Source organism: Cicer arietinum, chromosome 5, assembly GCF_000331145.2.
Source record: "Cicer arietinum cultivar CDC Frontier isolate Library 1 chromosome 5, Cicar.CDCFrontier_v2.0, whole genome shotgun sequence".
Taxonomy (NCBI): domain Eukaryota; kingdom Viridiplantae; phylum Streptophyta; class Magnoliopsida; order Fabales; family Fabaceae; genus Cicer; species Cicer arietinum.
This window is the reverse complement of record NC_021164.2, coordinates 77,532,221-77,555,644: the sequence shown is the minus strand read 5'-3', so window position 1 is coordinate 77,555,644 and position 23,424 is coordinate 77,532,221. Positions and strand designations below refer to the sequence as shown.

The window sequence follows — 23,424 nt, the reverse complement described above, 5'->3', positions numbered from 1 at the left end:
CTTTTTTCTTCTTTAGATTAGATTATCTCACCAAATCTTTTTATAGTCAATTCATATTTTTAAAAAAAAAAAAGGCTCTTGTATAAAAAGGGAGGTGGAAAAAGAAATTCTCCCATGTAAAAATACAGTTTACTCTTAGAGAAAAAAATTGTATTTTTTCATCAAATATAAATTGTTCAAGTGACTTCAAGAGTAAAAGAATAAGCTCTTTTGTAAATTAACCCAAAAAACTTCAATTTCCTGCACATGGACTAAGAATCAAAACTAAAAACAATATCAGATATATGGTGATATCGACCAAACCCTTACCTTTTTCTTTAGAAAAGAAATTGTAAAAGTTTTTCAAGCATTAACTCAAGGGAGTGAAGATAAAGAAATGCTAAAAATATAAGGCATGTGCTATATAAAAATTCATATATCTTCAAATTTACATAAAGTAAATGATCCAACCACTTCATTTATTTATTGTGCACTATTAGAAAGTTATATATTTTAAATTGTGGAGACGGATTAATGAACTTGAATTTGGAGTTCTTTCAAAAGAATTTGTGTAAAGTTTTGTTGAGGAGATCACGAACAAGAATCTGATACGTTTTCTCTGTGGGATGAAATGCATCCCAAAACACATGTTTAGAATCATCTATGCAAGTTGGTTGCAACTGATTACATAGTGTACCTAGTTCTATAGTTCCTGTGCCACAACATCCCTTGTCAACAACTTCAAAACCTATAAATAAATGAAAATGATTTATTTAAATGTAAGAATCATTTACGGTAAATGTGTTAAATACAAATGAAGTATATATTCTTACCATATTTGATAGGATTTTCAATGATATGAAGCAAAGGGTTGTAAATATCAACATAAACCACATTGGCTTGAGGCAAATTTTGATTTAGGTGGTCAATTTGTGTAGATAGTTTAATGTTAAACAACTGTGATGCTGAGTTTATTTCTTGTGAACACTTTCTCTCCTCATCTCCAAATAGCGTTCGCTCAAATGGTACGCATCCAAGTGGAGCAGCATCAAACACCCCTATTCTCCTTGCCCCCAATCCATATATGTCCTTGGTATGTTCAACAAAGGACAATCAAAATTCATTCAAAGAATAGCTAATTGGTTACATTAATTAATGATATAAAGGGAAGTGAGATTGAGATTACCTTAATGAAAGTGGAGGCAAAGTGCACCAACATATCAGTGTAAGAGCCAATATCATATTGGACTTGCCTAATTCTAGTTGCAAAATAAGAAATGCCAATGTCGTTGTTACTTGCTACTACAAGTACTAAACTTTTGGACAAGATGAATTTTGTTCTTTCTTCTCCAAAATTTCCTTTTAGCTTTTCTATGTATTCCTTGAATTGCTTCAGTTGATCAGATAATGGTATCACTGACTGCAAGCACTAAGCAACTTAGAAGTTTTAAATATATCGTATCCCAAACTATTAAGTGAGAAATATGGAAATATAATTTTAATAGAAAAATATTATAATTTATTTTTTTGTGTGATGAATTTAATTGGTCTAAACTATTAAGTGATCATATAGTTTGCTGGCATATTAATTAATATACGAGCTACCTGTAATTGTGGAGTCAAAGGATCATATCCAGAGGCACCCGATGCAAAACTAACACCTGTAAGGAGATCGTTTGATTGTAAATCGGAACTCCTATATGATGGTATCAAATCTTTTATTCCCAATTCTTCCGCTGCATGACCAAAATGAGGATAAATGTGTTGATTTTCGAATTAGTCTTCTTTAAAAAAATAAAAAATAAAGGGAATCATAAGCAATGTCATCACTTTCTTTAAAATAATATTTATCATTCTTTTCTCAATGAAACCCTGCAACCTTTTCGACTTATCACATATTAGAAAAATGTAAGTAACAACAAAGTTAAAGATAAAAAAAAATCTTTAATTTGTTTGTCATTAAATTAAATAATAAAATCAAAGATAAATTTATATTTTCTCAATTACTTTTTGTTATTAAAGTAACATTTTCTATTATTAAACTTATTTTGCAAGTCCTACACTGGTCTATTAGGCACATAAATAATTAATATAGCTCATTTGATCAAATTTAAAATAGTATATTAATAAATTAGATAAAAATAGTTCGAATTAAGTATGTAATTTGTTTAAAATAGTTTTTTTTACAAAAACATAACATCTTATTATGCTCTCCATTTTTTAAAATGTTCTTCTATGTAATATTTTGAATGTAGAAAATAAAAAAATAAAAAAAAATAACATAACATAGCCCATCAAATAATGTAAAAACAATAATTTTTTATCATAGTAAATGTAATGAGATTGTTGGATTCAAGTGTGAATGATTAAATTTCACATTGACTAAGAATGTCTTAATTGTTGGATATATAAGAGTGGTGACCTATATACCTATTGTCTTCAGATTTTGGGTGAAGATGTGATGTCAAAGTCTCTCGTGGATCCTGTAGCATTTGATTTATTGTTGTTCAACACATCCTCGAACTCCCTAACAAGTGCTATCAAATTGATGGTTCAATTTGGTAGGGGAGATTCTCGTGTTGGATCCTTGTATCGAAATTCTTCTTGATCTTGTAGTCATGAGGTGTGTCTCGTTGATAATAACGGTGGTGCAAGTATATAGAATGTGTGAAACTCACATTTGTGAATTTGTGAGAGAGATTGTTAGATTCAAGTATGAGTGGTTAAGTCATATATCGGCTAAGAATGAGCTAATTGTTGGATATATAAGAATGGTGACTCAGATACCTATTGCCTTAGAATTTTGAATTGAGATATGATGTCAAAATTTCTTATAATCGGTCCCAAAATATTTAGCTTTATTGCTACTCCTGAACTCTCATGTCATAATATCATTAAGGATGTAAAGACAGCGGGGCACGAGCATATAGACCCGTGGACATAAAAATAATGACATTTCTCTTTCTTTTTTTTATCAAATTGATAGTATTGTTTCAAAAAATCAAATTGGTGGTAAAAAAAAAATTAACCATAAAACAAATATAAACTTGTGATATTATTATGATTCTCACTTAATGACATCTCTAAATGTCATTTACCATTTTTTAATATCTACTGAAATAATTTTTTGTCGGATTTTTTTTCTTTCTGAAATTCGAATTAGTAAGACTAATTACCACTACCTAAGAATATTATAGGGTTAAGATAATAAATAAATAAAATAAAATGTACCTATGAAATCGGGAGGAACTCTGCCGTTGGAAAATCTTCCTGTTGGTTTTCCGCCGAGGAAATCCCTCCCATAAGGAAGGAAATTGCATTTAGCTTCTGTTATTAGGTCATTGTTACTTCCTGTGTCAACGATTGAATCACCAAATACAATCAGTGCCGGGAATGTTACTGTTTCATTGCCTCCCATCTTAATATTAATATCCTCTGTCGTACAACAAACAAGGATACACAAAACACAACAAACAAACACCGCAATTATTTTGGACATCATTACCAAATTGAGCACGCTTATGCATGTATGTATGTACTCTATCATTTTTTCTTCTTTATATAGTAATGTGGATCCAACATCATATAGAGGCTTATAATTCATTGTGTGGCTAGTTAGTTCAGGTCATTTATTGGTCATATACAAGCACGGCATATTTAGTTCAGGTCATTTATTGAAGTACTGTTTATGCTTTGAAAAGTGTTGTTTTAGGACACGTGTTAATTATTTAAATAGAGAAGTTTTATTTTAAAATTCATATTTTCAACTCTTTGAAGGTTTAATTTTTTTTTTAATAAAATATTTCTATTTTTAATATCTTTAACATGTGCCCTAAGAGTAAGGGCATATAGTAATTGACATCCCTCTTATTCTTTTTCAATAGATTTCATGATTGTTTTTCATAAATTAATTGTTTTAATTTAAAGCAGACAAATACTTTATTTGTATCTAATTATAAGTCTTTATTCAAACACACTCACCATGTGATATTCAATACCTATTGATCACAAGATAGACATTTCACGACTCATCCTAATACCATTCAACTAAGATTTTATAAATCAATGGAAGCAACCCTTAAAAATACAATTTCTTACATATAACACTTAAAATCAACTTTATTTACTTTCATGGTATAAATAAGAATTAAACACATTGTTTCAAACTTTTAAATGACACAAATTTTATGTCAAAACACTATTTATAACTCAATATTATTACCGGAAGTAGTTGATTTGAGCAACAAATGTAATATCTCACTTTAAACACGTTGATGATTTGTTTACTATGTTAGATATTGAATTTCGTTTTTTTATAAATAATACAGTTTTATGTCTTTTTATTAATTTTCAAATATTATAAAAACGTCTTAATATTAATTGTTCAAATGAGTTTTATTTCATTTCAAAATGACATTTACAGTTTGTTCAATATTATCTTCAACCATTTTAATATTTACACATAAAGTAATTTTTTTTTATATAACTCTCAATTAAAATTCGATTCATTTAATTCATGAATCAAATTCAACGATGTAATTATCAAATAAAGTCTTGAACTAATTTCAACACACACAAAATGATACTGTTTTCTTCTTTTATCATAATATTTTCAAAAGTCTCTAATATTTATTTAAATTGAATAATCTAAAAGTATAAAATATACATTATTGATCAATGATTAATGGTGTTGACTCAATTACATTTATTAGCTAAACAAGTTTAAAAAGCATTCGCGGAATTAAAAGAACCTCTCTGAATGATGTATTTATTTACGCCGATAAATTAACAGATAAAATACAAATGCATAGAAGAAATTTAAATAACCAAAAAAAGAAAAATAATGCACGTGAGTCCTTCAATTTATTTTATTATTCATTTTATAGTTTTTCACATACTTAATTTATAATTAAAATTTACGATGCGGAATTAATTTTAAGATAAGTAGGTAGTATTTCAGTATTAAGTAAGAAAAGTTTTTGGTTCAAAGAGCAATTAATTTCATAACTTGGTTTGCCATGAGTTTGTCTAAAATATCCTCATTAAATCTTTTGTGGTGCAATGCTCTAAGTAATGCATATGGCTAGTATTTTCTTCAATTAATCAAATGTTTTCATCCACTTTCTCTTATGACAATAATTCTTACCGTTCAACCTCTGCATCTGATTGTGTAAGTGATCAACCTACAATCTTTTGTGGGGGAGCAAATTAAAAGAGAGAAGTGATTGAAGCCTCTGTCACTTGCAAGGTGGTTCTAAATGGACAATATTTCGTGGATATATAAAATTCATCGTCATAAGCTTTTCACATGCCCTTTTACTCTATTTTTACATTTTATAATTATAAATAATGTTGAAGTTGTAGTTATTTGTTATATATACATGACCAAAAAAGCTAATAAACTAGTTTTTCCATTGGCGTTCAATAAAAATAAATGACGTAATTATTTTAAAAAGCAGTTATAAAATATAATTTTTTGATAAGATATATAATGAGATAATAAGTTATAACAAAAAGATAAAATAAATAAAAAATTAGATTGTACAATATGTATACATGAATGTATATTATAAAATTGTAGAATTATGTAGTTTTTATTTAATAAGATGTATATCAATTTTTCTATCAGTCAAGTGATAAATAATGAATCCTTTAAAAGAAAAATAATAAATGATGAATAAAATATTTGATACTTATATTATTTTTTAATTTAACAACCATACTAATTAATTGTGTAAACAAGTTTACTAGACATCTAACTATATTTTACCATAACAAGTATTTGTGAATGTTGTTTTTAAAATAAAATATTTTATAATATGTCAATTGAAATCATGTTTCTTAAAACATGATTTTACGAAATAAAACTTCACCAGTCTTGAACTTTTTTTCTAGGAATTTAAATCATATCTCTTATTCTTTTTCTCTTTCCCACACCACTCAAATAAAAACATGACATTTCATGAAATAAAAAATTTTGTGAAGAAATATTAACTTCTAAAATGAAAGTAATATTTTTATATTGAAATTTTATGTTTTCGTCGAAGATATAAAATATAAAAAAGACATAATTATAATTGAAATATTTTGCTAGTAACAATTAGTTTAACAAATAATCCATTTAATCAATGGAAGGCTCTTGATAAATAATTTTAACAAGTCCCTGTTGAGACCAAATTTAATCAACTAGTGGACACGGTTTACCAAAATGCTTGTCTAGTAAGATAATCATGTTTCTCCGCAATATACAATACAAAATGATTAGTTTCTATTTTGGCCACCCTTCTTCCACAAACCAATAAGAAGCCAATAATTACATAACAATTTTCGTACAAGCCCACTTACATTACATGTCATGAACTCATGATATAGTAAATAAATTATGTGCGGCAGAGGTTCTTACAATCTTTGATTAGAAATAACATTCTGCCAATTTTTTCAAAGACAGTGAACTATTCCGGCTAATTGAAAAGATAGGGAAAGTTTGTCACTCACCCAATCTTATGGATCTTATTACGCTAAATAGTATGTGATTCTTTAATTTAATTTTAGTTAATATTTTTTTTATTTTAAGTGATAATTTAATCTTTTATTTTTTTAAATATCAGTAATGTTATTTTTTTTATGCAAAAATTCATTAAAAATTTTAAACAAAACCTATTAAATTAATTATCATTCACAATATAATGCAAATTTTATTAAAATCATAATTTAAATCTTTAAATAAATTCATTTTTCATCTCTAACAATATCAAATAAAGAATGAAAATATGAGTTTATTTGAATATTTGAGTTACGAATTTGATAAATTTTGTATTATACTAAAAAAATATAATTAGTTTTATAGGTTTTGTTTGAAAATTTTGATAAAAACTTTAAATTTTTGTAAAAAAATATAACATTGTTGATATTTTAAAACATAAAAAATTAAATTGTCATTTAAAATTAAAATAAAACATCAAATAAATAAATAAATAAAATATTAACTAAAATTAAGTTAAGAGAAACGCGTGCTATTTAATTTAGTTTATGTTATTATTATTATATATACAGAGTTGCTTTAGTTTCTAAAAGACTCCTATACACGTCGGTGATGTTTTTCCTTCTTCAAAAAAATACTCTTCTCGTAATTATTGTAAGATATATTCATAATATATGGTAACATGTGATGGGATGTTATATTTTTTACTCAAAAGTGTATAACAAATAATTTTGTTGTTGATATATATCTTTTATGATCAAAAGGGGCTAAGCCCCAAGAATCTCAAAACTAAAACCCCCCAAAGAAAAAAAATACAAGCATCATATCGCATCCAACAAATGATTGTGGTGTGATCATCTTCTTCTAATTGTCTTGAGTATTGGTGATAGATAGGTGATTCTAGTGGTGTAGTAGTTGTATTTTGTTTGATTTAAAATTATGAAACATAAGTTTTTGGAATTGGATCAAGAATCCCAATTTTTTAATATGACTGGTGGATGATGATGTTTTCTTGTGTTCCTTTTGTGCAAGGATTTTTGTGGTGTGTTTTTTGTTGTTTTCTTTGTTGGTATCTTATGCAAGTTCACATTCATAGGGGTCCATCTGAAAAATGGACACCACATATAATAATATGGAGTTGAGTTGAGTCCACAAAAAGGCCGAGCTGAAAGTCAATGAAGAATGTTGCACAATTCTACTTTCAATGGATATGGAGACCAGTTCAAGATACTCCTATCATCCTTAATATTTATTGATCTTAGGGATAATATATATCTATAACTCAATATTACTTTTCACCCTACTTTTTTATATTTATTGAAATTTATATAGAACTCAAATATGTTGATAGGATCTACTTGAAATATTAGTGCATAAGTTTAGATAAAAATGTTTTGCCATTTTTTATAAACTGACTTTTAAAATTGCGTTTGGTATGGAAATTGGTCTAAACCTAGTATTTTATCTCTGTTTTCACCATATCTTCATAACTAATGCACAACATGCTTCAATGTAAGCCAAAATTAATTTTAGACAAGTGGGATAAGATTCCATATAATATAATCACTTTTCCTTTTTGCTTTTAAGTGATTGATCAACATTCATAAATAATGATAATGCAGAGTCAAAAATCTTGAAGATTTATTACATTTAGTTCATAGCAAATTTTAACATCATAAATTCATAATTGCATATGCTCAGTTAAGTTAATTCATTCACTTGATTGTAAATGCCATGGAATTTTCACATCACAAGTAATTAACAATAGCATAAATGACTAAAATCAACATTACCTGAGATATTTATGACTTGATTTGTTGTATCCTATGGAGACAGACGTTCTCATCAACTCCTGATTATAAACAACCTTGACTTGTTGAACAAAAAAAAAAATTGTACTTTTTCAGCATTCAGCAGATCAAATACAATACAGTTTTCTACATACATATCATAATACGCAATTTGTGAATGAACGATCAAAAGTTGTCCACACTTATTTAGCATATTATAATATCTGTCATACAATGGAATGGAGAGTTTTCTTTTATATGAATACAATATACATTACTTCACTTATAGAGAGATTTTCCATAAATAACAAAGGCGACGTCAATATCATTCTAAGCAACTTCTCTTATTCGAAGAACAAGACCAGTCATGGGCATTACAATAAACAATGGATTATTTACTATTAGGTGAAAGCATGCAAACGGAATTGTGAAGATTGGGATGGTAAGCATTTTATCTAGAGAAATGCATAACTAGATTAAATGCACTAAAGTAGGTGTAGACAAGTCAATTAGGGAATACATAGTATATTCATAGATGCTATGCTAGAATTTCATTATTCATTAAGTAACTTCAATACACACTGAGAACATCCAAAGATCTATACGAAAGACATTTATCTTAAATAGTGAAAGTGGTGCAAAAGCAAACGACAAGATTGTTTTATAGCAAACAAAACTGCAAATCAGGCTTAGCTTTATCAACTGATATGTACCAAACTATTAAAATATGATTGAATTCTATGCTTAGAGAAAAGATACCTGTAATGCATAGCTATATTGAAGTTTCATTAGTTGTCTGAAATATGAAACATTGATAAGAAACCACTTATGAAACAAATCATTCTCAAACAAGGAGATTGAACTCAAGGGACTTTGGTAGGCACAAGCAAATAACATGAGCATAGAATTTGCATTTGAAATAGCTGTTGAATTTTATCTTGGTCTACTTTGTTTTTTAACAAGCCAAAAATGAAATAGCTGTATAATAAAGTTTACAATTTTTCTATCAAATGACCAAAACAAACCAGATTATCTTGGTCTACTTAACTATTAAAATTAAGAAAATATAACTGCAATTTTCAACGAAATAATTGACCTTTTTAATCAATTAAATGACGAGTGCCAATACATATCCCAGTAACAAGATATGAGAGAAGTGGATAAAAAGTTATTTACATACTTTTCATACTAAAAATATTGCTTATAAATTTGTACTATTTAGCATTTCTCCAAGGAAATATATGCTACACTGTTCTTCAGTCCAAAATCCATTCTTTAATCTAAACAAGTGTCTCATTTTTTAACCCCGAGCTAGTTGAGCATTCCCAATTTTTCTGACTTGTTATAGTAAGCGCGTTTAGGATTTTGAGTAGAGACCTACCAGCAAGATTTTAAAGACAACAGCATCACTTCAAACCATTTCCTAATCCGTTCAACTTGTCACTTGAACCCAACTGCATCCAACAACATCTTTTCTTAACCCTCTTTCTTTGATCAATACTCTCAAACGTCCAATCTCATCCCACATACCAAAACGGGCATACAGGTTCGATAGCATAACACAAATTCCAGCATTTTGAGGATCTAACTCCAGAGCCCTCTGAGCTGCCAATTTTCCCAGCTCTATATTCCCACTGTCCACACAAGCATTGAGTAGAGCTCCCCACATAGAGACACTACAATTCCCTATTCCCTTATTATAGAGCATCTCATTAAGTAATTCCCATGCCTTGTTTAATTCTCCAACCCTACAAAGCAAATCAACCAGGCAACTATAATGCTCTGGACCAGGATCCAACTTGAAACCATCATAGATTCAAAATACTCGACACCAGCATGACCGCAAGCTGAGATTACTGTCAGAAATGCTACTCCATCAGGTCTTATTCCTTCCTCCAACATTTCACTGAACAAATCAATTACTTCCTTATAATGTCCATTTTTACCATACACACCAAGCATCGAAGTCCATAACACAACATCTCTATTCCTTTCTTTTCTGATCTCCATTCCAGCCAACTTGAAAACAAGCCAAGCCTTCTCTACCATTCCACACTTTCCATACATCTCAATCAACGCGCTCTGCAGAAACAGTCCCTCTCTATATCATGTATAGTACGGAGCAAATAGCTATGCAGTTGTCCACCAATTTCAACAGAAGATAATCCAATGCACGCCCGTAAGGCTGCTGATAGTGTAAACTGATCATACTTCAATTTCAACACAGGCATCATCCTAACTAGTTCAAGCTCCTTAACCCATAACCCAGCCTCACCATAACCACTCAAAAGTGCATTAACACAAACAGTGTTCTTGTGAGGAATTTCATCAAACACTTGAGCTGCATCTTTCACATTCAACAATTTAGAGTAAAAAATCAATCAAAGCACTACTCGCAAAAACACTAGAAGACCAACCTGATTTCACAACATGGGCATGTATCTGCTTCCCAAAATGAAAGTCTTTGAGTTACGACGAAGCGGTCAAAGTGCTACACAAAGCGTATGTATCTAAAGGAATAGCGTTGGTGTGCATAAAGGAACAGGATGCGAGAGCAAGAGAGGGGAAACCTTTGTGACAAAAATGAGAAATGATGAGATTGAAGTGTAATGGGTTGGTGGAATTCATGCATTTGAAGAAAGTGTTGACTAGTGTCTGAAGGTTGTCGTCGTTGGGAAGGCATGAGGTGTAAGTAGCAATGAGTTGGGTGTGAATATCATGGAGAATGAAGAGAGTGCCTTTTATGAGTAGGTGACCATGGAGTTTCTTGATGGATGATAGATTATTAGTAACGTGACATTTGTGTAAAAATTGAATTATGTTGGACATGTAAAACTTGGACGTGTAAGGTGAGAGACATTGACCACTTATAGCCACTATTCAGACCATATCACTGCCCAATGTGCCATTCTCAACATTTCTCAATTGGGTTGGATCATAGATAGAAATAGAAGCACAAGAAGAAAGTCATTGATGTAAAGGAAATTAGACAGGTAATTGTGAGAGACATATATGCATTAAAAGAATCACATAGTCTACACTCCAAGTTTTTACGGTCAGAAAGTTGTTGAAGAGTGTAAGTTGTGACTCATTTTTTATGTATATTTAATTTATTTTAAATAGAAGTAAATCTAAACCCTATTATTTAATGTGATAGCTTTCTGATCAGCTAACTCTGCATTTTACATTGGGTTAAATGCTTGTTTTGTCTGTTAGATGGCCTCAGAATAATTACTAACGCTTTCAATTAGCTTGATTACAAACTTCCCATGGATAAGTTAATTGTTGTTGATTAAGCAATACTTTTTACATTTTTGTGGTGAACCTTTGGATATATAAATACAAATCCTTAATCCTGCATGTGTGTACTATGTTGGAATTGACATTGTTAAGACAAAAAATTAAAAAAGAATGGATCCTGTACCAGCCGGTTGGAAAGGCACTCGCATGAATTAGAAAGACTTCAACTCATACCAACAAAAATTAAAATTAAAAAATAACTAAACAAAAATTCTTATCACTATTTTGTTAGTTGAAGTATGATTTAGTTGTGTGTTTAACTTTTAAAAAAAAATAAAAGCTTAATCATTAATTATCCACTCACATAATAGTTTTTCGCTGTAATCGGCCGTGAGAATCTATGATCTTGTCATATAGATCTATTTAATAACCATTTTCAAAAATAATTACTATATTACACGTAAATGTAAAATTAATTTACATTAAAAATATATCTAATATAATTAACATGCCATAGACAAAGTTCACAACTCATGACAATCGATCCAAATATTTTGGAAGAATTTCGACCACAAGCTTTTTATATATTCCTTCCGTAGGATGATAACTATCCCAAAAAATATATTCAAATTTGTCGGGACAAATGACATCAAAAGGATTACATAACACCGAAACCTCTATTTTGCCTGTGCCACAGCAACCTCTGTCCACGACTTTATAGCGTGTATTTGATTAAGGAACTAAATTAAATTTTTTTAAATCATTTAACTAAATCAGGAATGATTAGATTTAGAATTCATATATTAAATTAAATTAAATTTTTGAAAATTATTTAACTAAACCATGAATGATTAATTTTTTTTAAATTATTTAACTAAATCATGAATGATTAAATTTAGAATTCATATGTTGCATATTATATCATAAAAATCACTTTTTTTTAAAGAAAAGAATTTAAATTTTTTTAATCTATAATTGTTACCATTTATTAAAAAGACTAGAGTCTATAAAAAAAACATCTAAAAACTATTTAAATGAAAAGTTATTTTTAGTAACTTTTCAATAAATTATTACAATAGATAAACACAAAATAAATAATTTACATTTTTTTTAACATCTCTACAAAATAATTTTTAACCAAAATTATTATTTTTTAATATGTAGCAAACGGACATTTACTAACAACTAGTTTACCATTTTTTTTGTCGTAAAGAAAAAACATTACCATATTTTTTGGGGTTGACAATGATGTCAAGTAGAGGGGTGTAAATATCAATATAGACAATCCTACTGTTGGGCAAGTTAGAGTTGAGGAAGTCCAATTCCTTGGACAGTTTGGAATTGAATAACCTTGCTGCTTCATTGTATTTCTCATTGGACTTTCTAAATACACCCCCACTTAGAGTCCTCACTGATGGTAAATACCCAATAGGTGCTACACTGAATACTCCAATTCTACGTGCTCCAAGTTGATATATTTCCTTCAATTAAAATTTTTAACATCCAAATAAAAACATCAATCAATAATTCACGTAGTATTTTATTATTGTTTAAATTTTTTATTGAAAAAAATGAAATACCTTAATGAAATCAGAGGCTTTATTGAGCATAAGGTCAGTATAAGCAGGAACATCATAGTGCAATTGTCTAGTTCGAATAGTAAAATAAGTGTTGGCAAGGTCATTACTTCCAGCTACCACAAGGTAAAGAGTGTTGGCTAAGATGTAATTTGTCTTCTCTTCTCCAACTATACCTTTAAGCTTCCCTATGTATTCTTTGAACATCTCTACTTGATCCGACATTGAAATCACTGACTTATTTATAAATAGTATTACAATTATATATCACAAGTTAGTTATAAAACAAAGAATAACAATTATATAGTTTGATTATTTATTAACTGTTATTATTATTATTATTATTCATGCATACCACTATTTTAGGTGTTAAAGGATCGTATCCGGAAGCAGCAGAAGCAAAGCATACTCCAGTAACAAGGTCGCTTGGTTTGAGATTTGGATCCAAATAAGCCGGTAAAAGCTCCTTAATACCCAATTCTTCAGCTGAGAACAAATAAGTAATTATATAATAGTGATGTCACTTGTATCATATATTAAATCGTTATGATTTATTTTTATACCTATGAAGTACAGATAAAAATACAGGACACAATAGTGGTATTGAAACCAATAATAATTTAACAAAATAAAATATAATATGCATTAATGTCAAACACTGAAATGTTGCGAATAGTAAAATACGCTTTCGATCAAAAATATTACTAAATAATCCTATAATATATCCACATTTAATGGACAAATATTTTACACATACATTCAATTCAATAGTATTTTGTAATTTGTTACGTGATCCCTTCAGTTTAAAATCAAATTCTATCACTTGTGATATATACTCCTTAAATGAGATACATTATTAAATACTATATACTCCTTAAATGAGATACATTATTAAATACGTGGAGAAAATATTTTTATCTAAAAAAAGTATACTATCAATATCTTCTCTATTAAAAAATTTAGTTGTGTATTCTATATGGTTGCTCATAGACATCGTATCTATATAATCAACCTATATTTATATAAAAATCATTTATCATAATTGATATTTATCTTTTTCATATAATTGGATTTGATTTTATAAAATTAATTAAAATTCAGTTATACCTATAATCAATTTTACAATAATTTTTTTAAAAAAATAATTCTATTTGAAATTTTTTTCTCGTAAAAGAAATACAAAAAATCTCAATTTTTTTTTAAATCTGTTTGAAAAAAAAAATCAGATTTCCTTTTTTGGAATATTTTTCTAAAATAAATTCGAAATTCTTTTCTATCTAAATTCGTTTGAGAAAAAATTATAGTTTTTTCTTTGGAAATTTTGACCTAAAAAAACTGCTAATAACTTTCTTTCTAAAAAATTACATTTTTTTTTCTCGTGATATATATATATATATATATGGACATCTAAATTAACAACCTGTTAAAAAAAACATATCCAAAACATATGAATCAGTTATAAATGATAGTTAAAATATATAATTTCTTAAAATTGGTTATGGATATAAATGTGATTTGGTTGAAGAACTAGTTATTTTGTACAACTCTAGTTTTCTTTAAGAATTTAAGTATAATGTGCAAACTAAAAGAATATAAAATCATATATATTAGTCCTAGCATTTTTTACTTACAAATTTTAATATTTATTTATTAATAATCAAGGTCATTTGAAAAAAATATTCAATAAATATTAAGACTAAATAATTCTTTTAATACTTTCAATTTTATAAAACTTCTTGTAAAAATAACAAGAACATTTAATAATATTCTATTTTTTCAATACTAAATTCAAGGTGGAGGTGATGCTCTAATTAAAAGGACTTTAGAATTCACTGAATATTTATACAAAAATTACATTTATCAAACAAAATTAATAAAGTTCGAACATGCAACCTAAAAAATATTCTCTAAGTCACACATGTAGGAGAAAAAAAAAAGTAAAACATTTAAAAAAAATCAATATTATAAAATTATCACGTGTTTTGATATGCTTTGAGAGCTCTTGTTAAGATAATGGAGAGAAACTAGTTAGAAAGAATCGTACCACAACAACCTAGCGCGTTCCATGTATTTTCTTTTAGTTTTTTTTCTCTTCTTTACACGAATGATTTAAAGTTATTTGATTTGAAATCAAATTTTTTTTCTTATTTTTTATCTTTATTTAAATAAATGATTCTTATAAAAAAATTGTTTTATTTATAATTTTGTCCGGTCCAACACGTTACGAGGCCTAAAGTAAAATTATTAGATAAGGTATTTTTAAAATTTAATAAATAAAGTATTAATATTTTATTTAATAGCTATATAAATTTTCTTTAACAAAATTAATTTTTAAATCTATTTTTTTTTTGTATTTTTCAAAGAATGAAATAAGACATTTCAACGGTTCTACATAACATCGGAAACTCAAGTAAAATTTTCCATATTTTAGTTGAAGAAGAAAATAATGTATATATGTTGTACCACTCTAGTAACTCATGTTAGCAACATGTTCATTACTTGTTTCATAATTTTTCTATTTATAATTAGTATTTCTCATATGAATAATGTATTCACTTTTTATCTGATGATTATTCAATTTATAATTAATATTTCTCTCATTTCTAGTGTCTTAATTAACTAGTTTAATTAAAGCACTTGTTTTAGTGGACTTGCGTTTGAAGAGGCTCTGGTCGTCTTGATGTTGTGTTTTTTATTTGTTTAAAACCAAATCATGCTCCCAATCACTTTAATGCATCATCAATGGAATTTCAAAGACACAAGTATTCTAGATATTTTAATTTTATCATATATATATATATATATATATAAAAGGCTTGTCACTTATGTAGATATGATGTTTAATAATCTAAATATTATAAATTTATTTTAACATGTCGTTTTATATTAATAATTTGAATGTTATGAATTTATTTTAACAATTTTAATTTTAATTAAGAGTGGTATCATTAGTCTACAACAATTATACCGTAAAAATGGGTAAATAATTATCAAAGATATATACTACTTCATAAAATGTATATTTCAGCATTAGTATTTTATCTTTATATGCCTACTAGTAGTAAACAAACTAGAAATTATAAGGAGATAAATATTATCACCTATACTAGATATTAAAATAGAATTTTTGTTAGTGTAATCACCACCAAATTCCTTTCATGTCTTCGTTCCATATAGCAAAAAAAACGTTTTCCTAAAATAATAAGATTGTTTTATCATATAAATATTATGATAATAAGATTTTTTTTATATCCTCAATTATATTTTGAATATGTAACAAATGAATGAAAATTGAAAACTTCTGAAAATTACCATTTAAAAAAAATTAAAATAAATGTTGTAACATATTAAAGATGAAATTTGTGGAAATTCATAAATAAAAAAATATATTTAATTCGTATACTAAAGATTTTTTTTTATCATCAAATCTTTAAAAAGTTTTTAATTTAACCATAGATGTGACTCGTATGATTGATTGTATTTAATTATTTTTTAAAATAATATGATTTAATTATTCTAGTCAACTTCTTATTTATTTTTTGAATTTTTTATTTATCTATTTTGAAATAATATGAAAATTTTGAATAATTCCTAAATTAAAATAAATTTGTAATTTGATCTCTGAACTAATTCATAATTTGTAATTAAACTTCTGAATTAAAATGTTTTTTTGGTACACTTACTTTGTTCTTTTTTATTATGCCACTGAAATTTTAATTACATCATTTTTATTTAAACAATTTATATTTGGGCTCATTGATATATATTGACAAATTATAAATTATTTAAAAGTTTATAGATCTAATAACAAATTACTCCAATAAAATTAGTTTGAGATTGTGATTTAAAATTCTTTTATTTCATTAACCTTTTTTTTGGCATGCATTTAGTTCATAAACATTATTACAAATTATTGACAAATTCATATATTTAATTGAAAAAAAATTAAATTCAAGAATCAATTTAAAAAAAATCAAATAGCTAATTAAAAAATCTCCAAAATAATTAAACTTTAGTACAACCAATGCTTAATTGCAATATGTAAGCTCAAATTTTATTTTTATTTTTTTTGTGAAATTTGAGCATCATTTTCTAACGAGATCCATTAATATTTTGCTTGTTAGTATTGGAATGGATCAATCTTGCTTGGAGTTGGAAGCCTAACTTTTGTGCTATTATTCAACATGTCAACCTTACTTACACTGACCAAACACCAATCTGAACACCCCATGCATTTATTAGTAGATATTATCCAAGTTCTGATATTAAATATCTTATTTCAGTTTTACTTAATTTTAAAAAGATTATTATTTTGTTAATTTTAATGGTAAAATAATTTTTATTTACTTAAATATTTTTATCAATTGTAATTAATCAAAAAGTTAATTTGATACAATATATAAGAATATATTATTGGAAAAAATAATTAATGTTATATTTATATTATTTAAGATAAAGAAAAATAATAAAATGAGACACTTGTTAGACAGAAATAACATCCATACTATGACAATGACCAACGAAGAAGGCACTGCAAATTAAGACCTGGTAATAATATGATTAAAGAAATTGCAAATTTTATCAAAGTTTAACACTCAAATTAAACTTCATTTAAATTTTTCGGGTGTAGAAATAAGAAAGGTAAAATTAAGTATAGCTTTTGCGTTCGCTATCTTGTTGTCATCTATATATGAATTTTTTTAACATGTTTTTATTACATAATTATAAAATTACTAGACCTTAAACAAATCGTTTTGCAATTTTGTTTTCAAAGAGACCAAAATAAGAGAGTTTATATACCTATCAAGTCCGACGGAATTTTTCCGTTGCAAAATCGACCGGTTGGAATTCCTCCCACAAAATCTTGACCATAAGGAGGAAAATTGCACTTGACAATTGTGTTGATGTAATTGTTGTTTCCTGTATCCATAATCGAATCTCCAAAAGTTATGAGTGCTGGAATTGTTACATTTGGTGGTAGTTTCACTAATGCATTCGTTCCATACCATAAAATTATAAATAAAATTATACTGAGTACTAAGCTAGTTGATGAAGTACTGGGAAGCTTTATCGTAAACAGAGCCATATTTAGTGCTAGCTTCTTCCCACGTTAATTCACTCTATAGAACCAAGGACAATAATATATATAACTTATAATATCTTTGTTAAGTTTTTCGTCAGAAGATAATCATATTTAATAAGTGTTAGACACTAAATATTAATATTTGAATTTCTCAATAAAATTTAAATTCTAATTCAATAATTTATGAAAGTATAGTCATTTCCACTGTACTCTACATATATTAGTTTACTATGTAAACACATCCACAAAACTATAAATTATGTATTAATATTGTTATTAAATTATAAGATAACGAATGTTATTTTTGTTCGTTTTACACATATTAAAAAATATTTATAAGTAAAGTAAATTAACATATTTTGGTAATATTAAATTAAATTATTAATAGTTGAATGATATATCATCTATAAATGAGTTTGATTATATTTTAGATTTAACAACACCAAATTTTTAAGTTTTATTTTTTAAGTCTAAGTTAAGATGATGTTTTTTTTAAGATTTTAATTTCAACTATGGAAATAATTATTTAATTATTTGAGTCAAAATTGGATATTAAATGTATTAAAACTTTCAATTTAATCAACTTTAATAACTAGTATAATAATATCTATAAATGTGAATAAATTTTTTTAAAAAAACTATTATTTAAAATATTGATAATAATAATGCACATTTTTATAATAGTATCGTTTGAATTTGTTAAAAATTAATAGTAACTTCACTAAATCATCTTTACATTTTTTATAAACAAATACTTATTTTATATATAATACAAGAAGTACTCTGACCGAAAGAGATATTGCAACAACTCAAAATCAAACACTTTGTAGACAAGTAATGGACAATTCCACTATTATGCAATAATTTGCTTCTACCTTATTTACTAATGAACGAAGACCAAGACACCTTTTCAGAAAATTATCCTTATTTGTAATTGATGCGTTTCTCTATTTTAAACGCAAAGTTAAGCATAATATTTTGAAAATAATATACTTAATGAAATAGTATAATTAGAAAAATAACTAATATTATATTAAATATTGAAAATAACAATTATTTTAAAATAATTTTAAATTTTTTCTAAACACTCATATAAAACTAAAAGCGTCTCTAACACATACAAGTATAATTATTATATATATGTGTGAAGTATTATGTATGATTAGAAATTTTGTCCCCCCAACTAACACAATTATGGATATGTCCCTACTTATACCGCGTCAGTTAGCATATTATGTGTTGGTTCTCATTCTTGAGTCTAGATCCAAAAAAACTAATAAAATAATGGAGTGAGATTTTTGAAAAATTATCTCTTACATATAATTAAACCTCTTAGTAGATAATTATTTAGGAGGAAAAGTTACATAAGTGGAGATACATTACAATTTTTTATAGAGGCAATTGACGACCGGAAAATATTAAAAAAAGTACAATATGCAAATTTCATTGATAATAAGATAATAGTGATTACACTATGAGTCACAATAAAACTTATATAACAATTATAATAAGTGTGACTAATTAATTAACCTATAATAAGTGTAATTAACATTTTTTATCTAATATTTTCCGACAAGTTGAAATATGTTTACCACTTTTTCAACTTAAATTTTCTTTTTTAAATGTCGGAAAAACATTTGTTGTAAAGAACGTTAAACATAGAAAATTTATCAACTAAATTAATATAAAATGTCGATAATTTAACAATCGTAAATTATTTAACTATCAAATGACATAAACTAAAATCACAATTAAATTAAAAATTGGTTATATGAGTTATATTGTAATTCTTGATAGAAGTCATTGATTAGAGGAAAAATAAAAATAATATCATATGAAAATTATAATGATAACGAGAAAATGATTATTACATCATCGACTACAATTAATAAGGCTTATATTATTAAATAGTACAACTAACAAGTGTAATTGACAATGTTTGTTGTTTTCACTTCTGAATCAATGTGTTTTTGCTTTTGTTGCTAAAATTGGTCAGTAATTATTATTCTTTTGTAAAATATAATAAAAAATAATTAAAAAATTGATGTATTTAAAAAAATTTAAGTCAAACACATTAATTTTTATTTTTTTTATATTTTGAGACATAGAGTATATGTTTTGATCCCTTTCCCTAGTTTTGGATACAACTTTTAGTGGAATTCCATATGTAACTTGGATCTGATGCTAAAAGTATTAGGATGTAGGGATGGCAATGGGTAGGGTATTATAGTACCCGTCCCCATACTCGCGATTTAAAAAAATACTCATATTTGTGTATGTACTCTCTTGGGTATCAACTTTAATACCCGTATCCTTACTCTCTGGGTACTTAAGTGTCCGTACACATACCCATTACATATATTTTAACTAAAAAAAATCGATAAAAAAATAATATTATTGTGATGAAATTTAAAAATTATTCAAATATTTTAAATTCAATCATAAAATATTATAAACCAAATATTTTCTAACTCAAAAATTTCAAATGAACACTCGTTACAATACATATTTAAATATCTATAATAATATTTTGTGAAGTTACAAGTCATACGATAATATTATCTGAGATAATTAATACAAAGTTGCAAGTATAATTATAAAGTCACGATTAATAAGATATAATTATTAGTTATAAAATCACAATTATTTACCTATTTATCATAATCATATTCTTAAAAAAATTGCAAACGTTTATGTTTCAATTATAAATATTGTAATGGTCCAATGATATTAATAGATGTTAAAATATAAAAGAAAACAATTAATTAAACTAAACATTAATATAATAAATAAATAAATAACTAACTAAATAAATAATATATTTATATAAGTGCAGGGCAGGGTGGGTACTATAGTACCCGTACCCGCACCCATATCCACTTAATTTTACTGGTAATTACTCGTCTTCATGTTCATATCCATTATGTGGGTTTTTACCCTATTTATTGTAGAATTTTTTACGAATATCCCTGAATATGAGTCTAATTGTCATCCTTACTAGGATGTCAAACTCTTTGGAAGTTTAGCACTCTTCTACAAAATAAACTTGTAAAGAAACAAAGGCAGATTTCTATAAAATTCCTCTAACAACAGGTTCCAATTAGAAATTAGTAAAGTTGAAATGAAAATCATATTCTAAATTTTTTATTCTAATCAGACTGAAAAAATTGATCCAGAAAATAATGACTTATAATGCCTTAACAATGGTTTTTATAAATAGATAAAAGATATAAAAAATGAACATGTGGAGGCGGCAATAAACATGTAAATAAAACAAACAAAAAAATTAGAGGTTGACTATTTATGAAAATAGTCGTATTTTTATTTTTAAAATTTTGTATTAGTTTTAATTGTTCATAAAAAAATAAGAGACATAAACAATTGTCTATTTATATTTTTCATAACATACTTTGAATTTTTTAAAATATTTTTTTCTAAAATACTTGAAACTCGGAAAATATTTGTATTCAAAAAAACTTTTTTAAGTTTTTTGAAACATATTTATGCATGTTTTGAAAAATATTTTTTATAAAAAATTTTAAGTATATGAATGTGTTTTAGAAAAATTCAAAAAAAAATTCCAATACATAAAATTCAAATTTTTTAAAAACATTATGTACCGAAAATCTATTTTAAGTTTTTTGATATACAAAGTTAAAATTTGCTGAAAAAATGTGTATTTCAAAAAAAAAAATTAAAACACAAATTGAATTTAGTAAAATAGAAAAAAATATTTAAAATCAAATAGATAATTTATATAAAATGTTAGGATAAAAGTATAAATATGATTAAAATATCAATTTTTTTAAAGTTTATCATTTTTTTTAATTTTAAAAAATATATTAAATTTTATCTTAATTAACTCACACATCTATGAAATCCAAAACAAAACATTCAATTTAATAACATTGATATTTATCTATTTAAGAGTTAAAGAATTTCGCCACCCATTCTAATAATTGTTCTAATTATCGAAATTTTTTGAACCACAACTTCCTTCAACGGTATATTCCCCTCCAGCAAGGCTGGCATTTTTCTGAGTAGAATAATTTTGAATTCAAGTCCCCTTCCCAACCACCTCAATCTATGTTTTTAAAAGATATAAGGCTCATCTGATTTTGTAATAAAGTTTATGTATGATGAAATTTAGATATCCTCATATTTAATTCCTCATCAGATAGCCTTACCTCTCCATTCATTAAATCGGCCACTTTATTTATTCCAAAAATATATTACTATGTGTCTTTGTCTAAATTAAGTATTTATTGTGTTTTTAACATATATCCAGAAAATTTAGATGGAAATTTAATGGATCAATTTTACATATACTGTGTTTTCCAAAAGTATCATTTATATATGCATGTAATTAACTTTCATTTATTAAGAAATTGATAATATTAATAAACATTATATTTATAAAAATGAAAATAAATGCATGAAACAATTTCAATTTATATTTAGAGACAATTTTTTCTCCTAAACTGTGTTTATAATTAAAGACAGAAATCAGTTGTCAAGGGAGTCTATTTTAATAATTGAAATACCTTTTCAGTTGTACTTTCAGATGTTTTTTTTCAATAAAATATTTTATTTGCGAGTTTTGACCGAGGAATTGAAAAAACTGAGGAGCTTTAAGAGGAGAGAGTTTGAAAGGATTTGTTTTTTGTTTATAAAATAAAATCTTCCTAATTTGGAGAAATACAAAATTTATATTGGCCAAAGATAGACGAATTCTTCAAATCATTTTTATATTATTATGATAATTTATCTATAAAATCACTATTTTAAAAAATATAAAAAAATATCTTTAATTTTTTTCTCAAGTTCTTTTTTTCTGTCCCTACAAACTCTGGAACAAAGTCTAAAATAAACTTTCCATATGAAATAATTTTGATCATTAATTTGTTCTGAAAAATTAATCTTCTAATAATTATATTTAAAAAATATATAAATTAAAACTTAAATCAACTCGGTAATTATAGATAACTCAAAAAATATCTATCAATTTTAGTTAGACATTTTTTTTTTTACAAATTTATCTTAGCAATACAATTTTTAAAAAGTCATAGTTTAAAACATAATATAAATATCAACAGTGAAATTTAGATAAATTTAACATAAATATTATAAACATTCAAAAATAAATTAAAATAATATAGTTGTTCACAATAAAATACAATATATAAACAACAACAACAACAAAATTCAGAATAAATAAAATTCCTCACCAGTAAATTAGTCTTGTCATACACGTCATATCATCTAATTATCAAA

The 23,424-nt window shown here is 26.0% G+C and overlaps 2 protein-coding genes and 1 pseudogene across 3 annotated transcripts; all 3 read right to left on the bottom strand.

The window, feature by feature from the left end:
• Positions 1-377: 377 nt before the first annotated feature.
• Positions 378-3,527, bottom strand: LOC101502248 (GDSL esterase/lipase At3g14820-like). 2 transcript variants are annotated; one of them, XM_012715961.3, is made up of 5 exons: positions 3,211-3,527; positions 1,585-1,715; positions 1,166-1,408; positions 813-1,068; positions 378-727 (listed from the first exon to the last, which is right to left on the bottom strand). In XM_012715961.3, exons 1-5 carry the CDS (start codon positions 3,524-3,526, stop codon positions 537-539), a joined length of 1,137 nt encoding a protein of 378 aa, XP_012571415.2. In that variant the 5' UTR covers position 3,527; the 3' UTR covers positions 378-536. The 2 variants fall into 2 exon arrangements, with proteins under 2 accessions (XP_012571415.2, XP_012571416.2); XM_012715962.3 differs by having other exon boundaries at positions 1,166-1,399.
• A 5,814-nt stretch (positions 3,528-9,341) lies between these two features.
• LOC101501917 (putative pentatricopeptide repeat-containing protein At1g03510) lies at positions 9,342-11,079 on the bottom strand (annotated as a pseudogene).
• On the bottom strand, positions 9,342-18,248 carry LOC105851132 (GDSL esterase/lipase EXL3-like). The gene is made up of 5 exons (XM_012715986.3): positions 17,868-18,248; positions 13,423-13,553; positions 13,071-13,304; positions 12,716-12,971; positions 9,342-12,212 (listed from the first exon to the last, which is right to left on the bottom strand). Exons 1-5 carry the CDS (start codon positions 18,151-18,153, stop codon positions 12,022-12,024), a joined length of 1,098 nt encoding a protein of 365 aa, XP_012571440.2. The 5' UTR covers positions 18,154-18,248; the 3' UTR covers positions 9,342-12,021.
• Between the last annotated feature and the right edge of the window lie 5,176 nt (positions 18,249-23,424).

What these genes read in the sequence shown, in the direction of transcription:
- LOC101502248 (XM_012715961.3), bottom strand. Translation starts at nt 3,526, where the DNA reads ATGATAGAGTACATACATACATGCATAAGCGTGCTCAATTTGGTAATG. An exon ending in AGTTCCTCCCGATTTCATAG is followed by an intron (nt 1,716 to 3,210) that starts GTACATTTTATT and finishes TTGGTCATGCAG; the next exon opens with CGGAAGAATTGGGAATAAAA. An exon ending in TTGCCTCCACTTTCATTAAG is followed by an intron (nt 1,069 to 1,165) that starts GTAATCTCAATC and finishes GAACATACCAAG; the next exon opens with GACATATATGGATTGGGGGC.
- LOC105851132 (XM_012715986.3), bottom strand. Translation starts at nt 18,153, where the DNA reads ATGGCTCTGTTTACGATAAAGCTTCCCAGTACTTCATCAACTAGCTTA. An exon ending in CTTTAACACCTAAAATAGTG is followed by an intron (nt 13,305 to 13,422) that starts GTATGCATGAAT and finishes TTTATAAATAAG; the next exon opens with TCAGTGATTTCAATGTCGGA. An exon ending in AAGCCTCTGATTTCATTAAG is followed by an intron (nt 12,972 to 13,070) that starts GTATTTCATTTT and finishes TTTTAATTGAAG; the next exon opens with GAAATATATCAACTTGGAGC.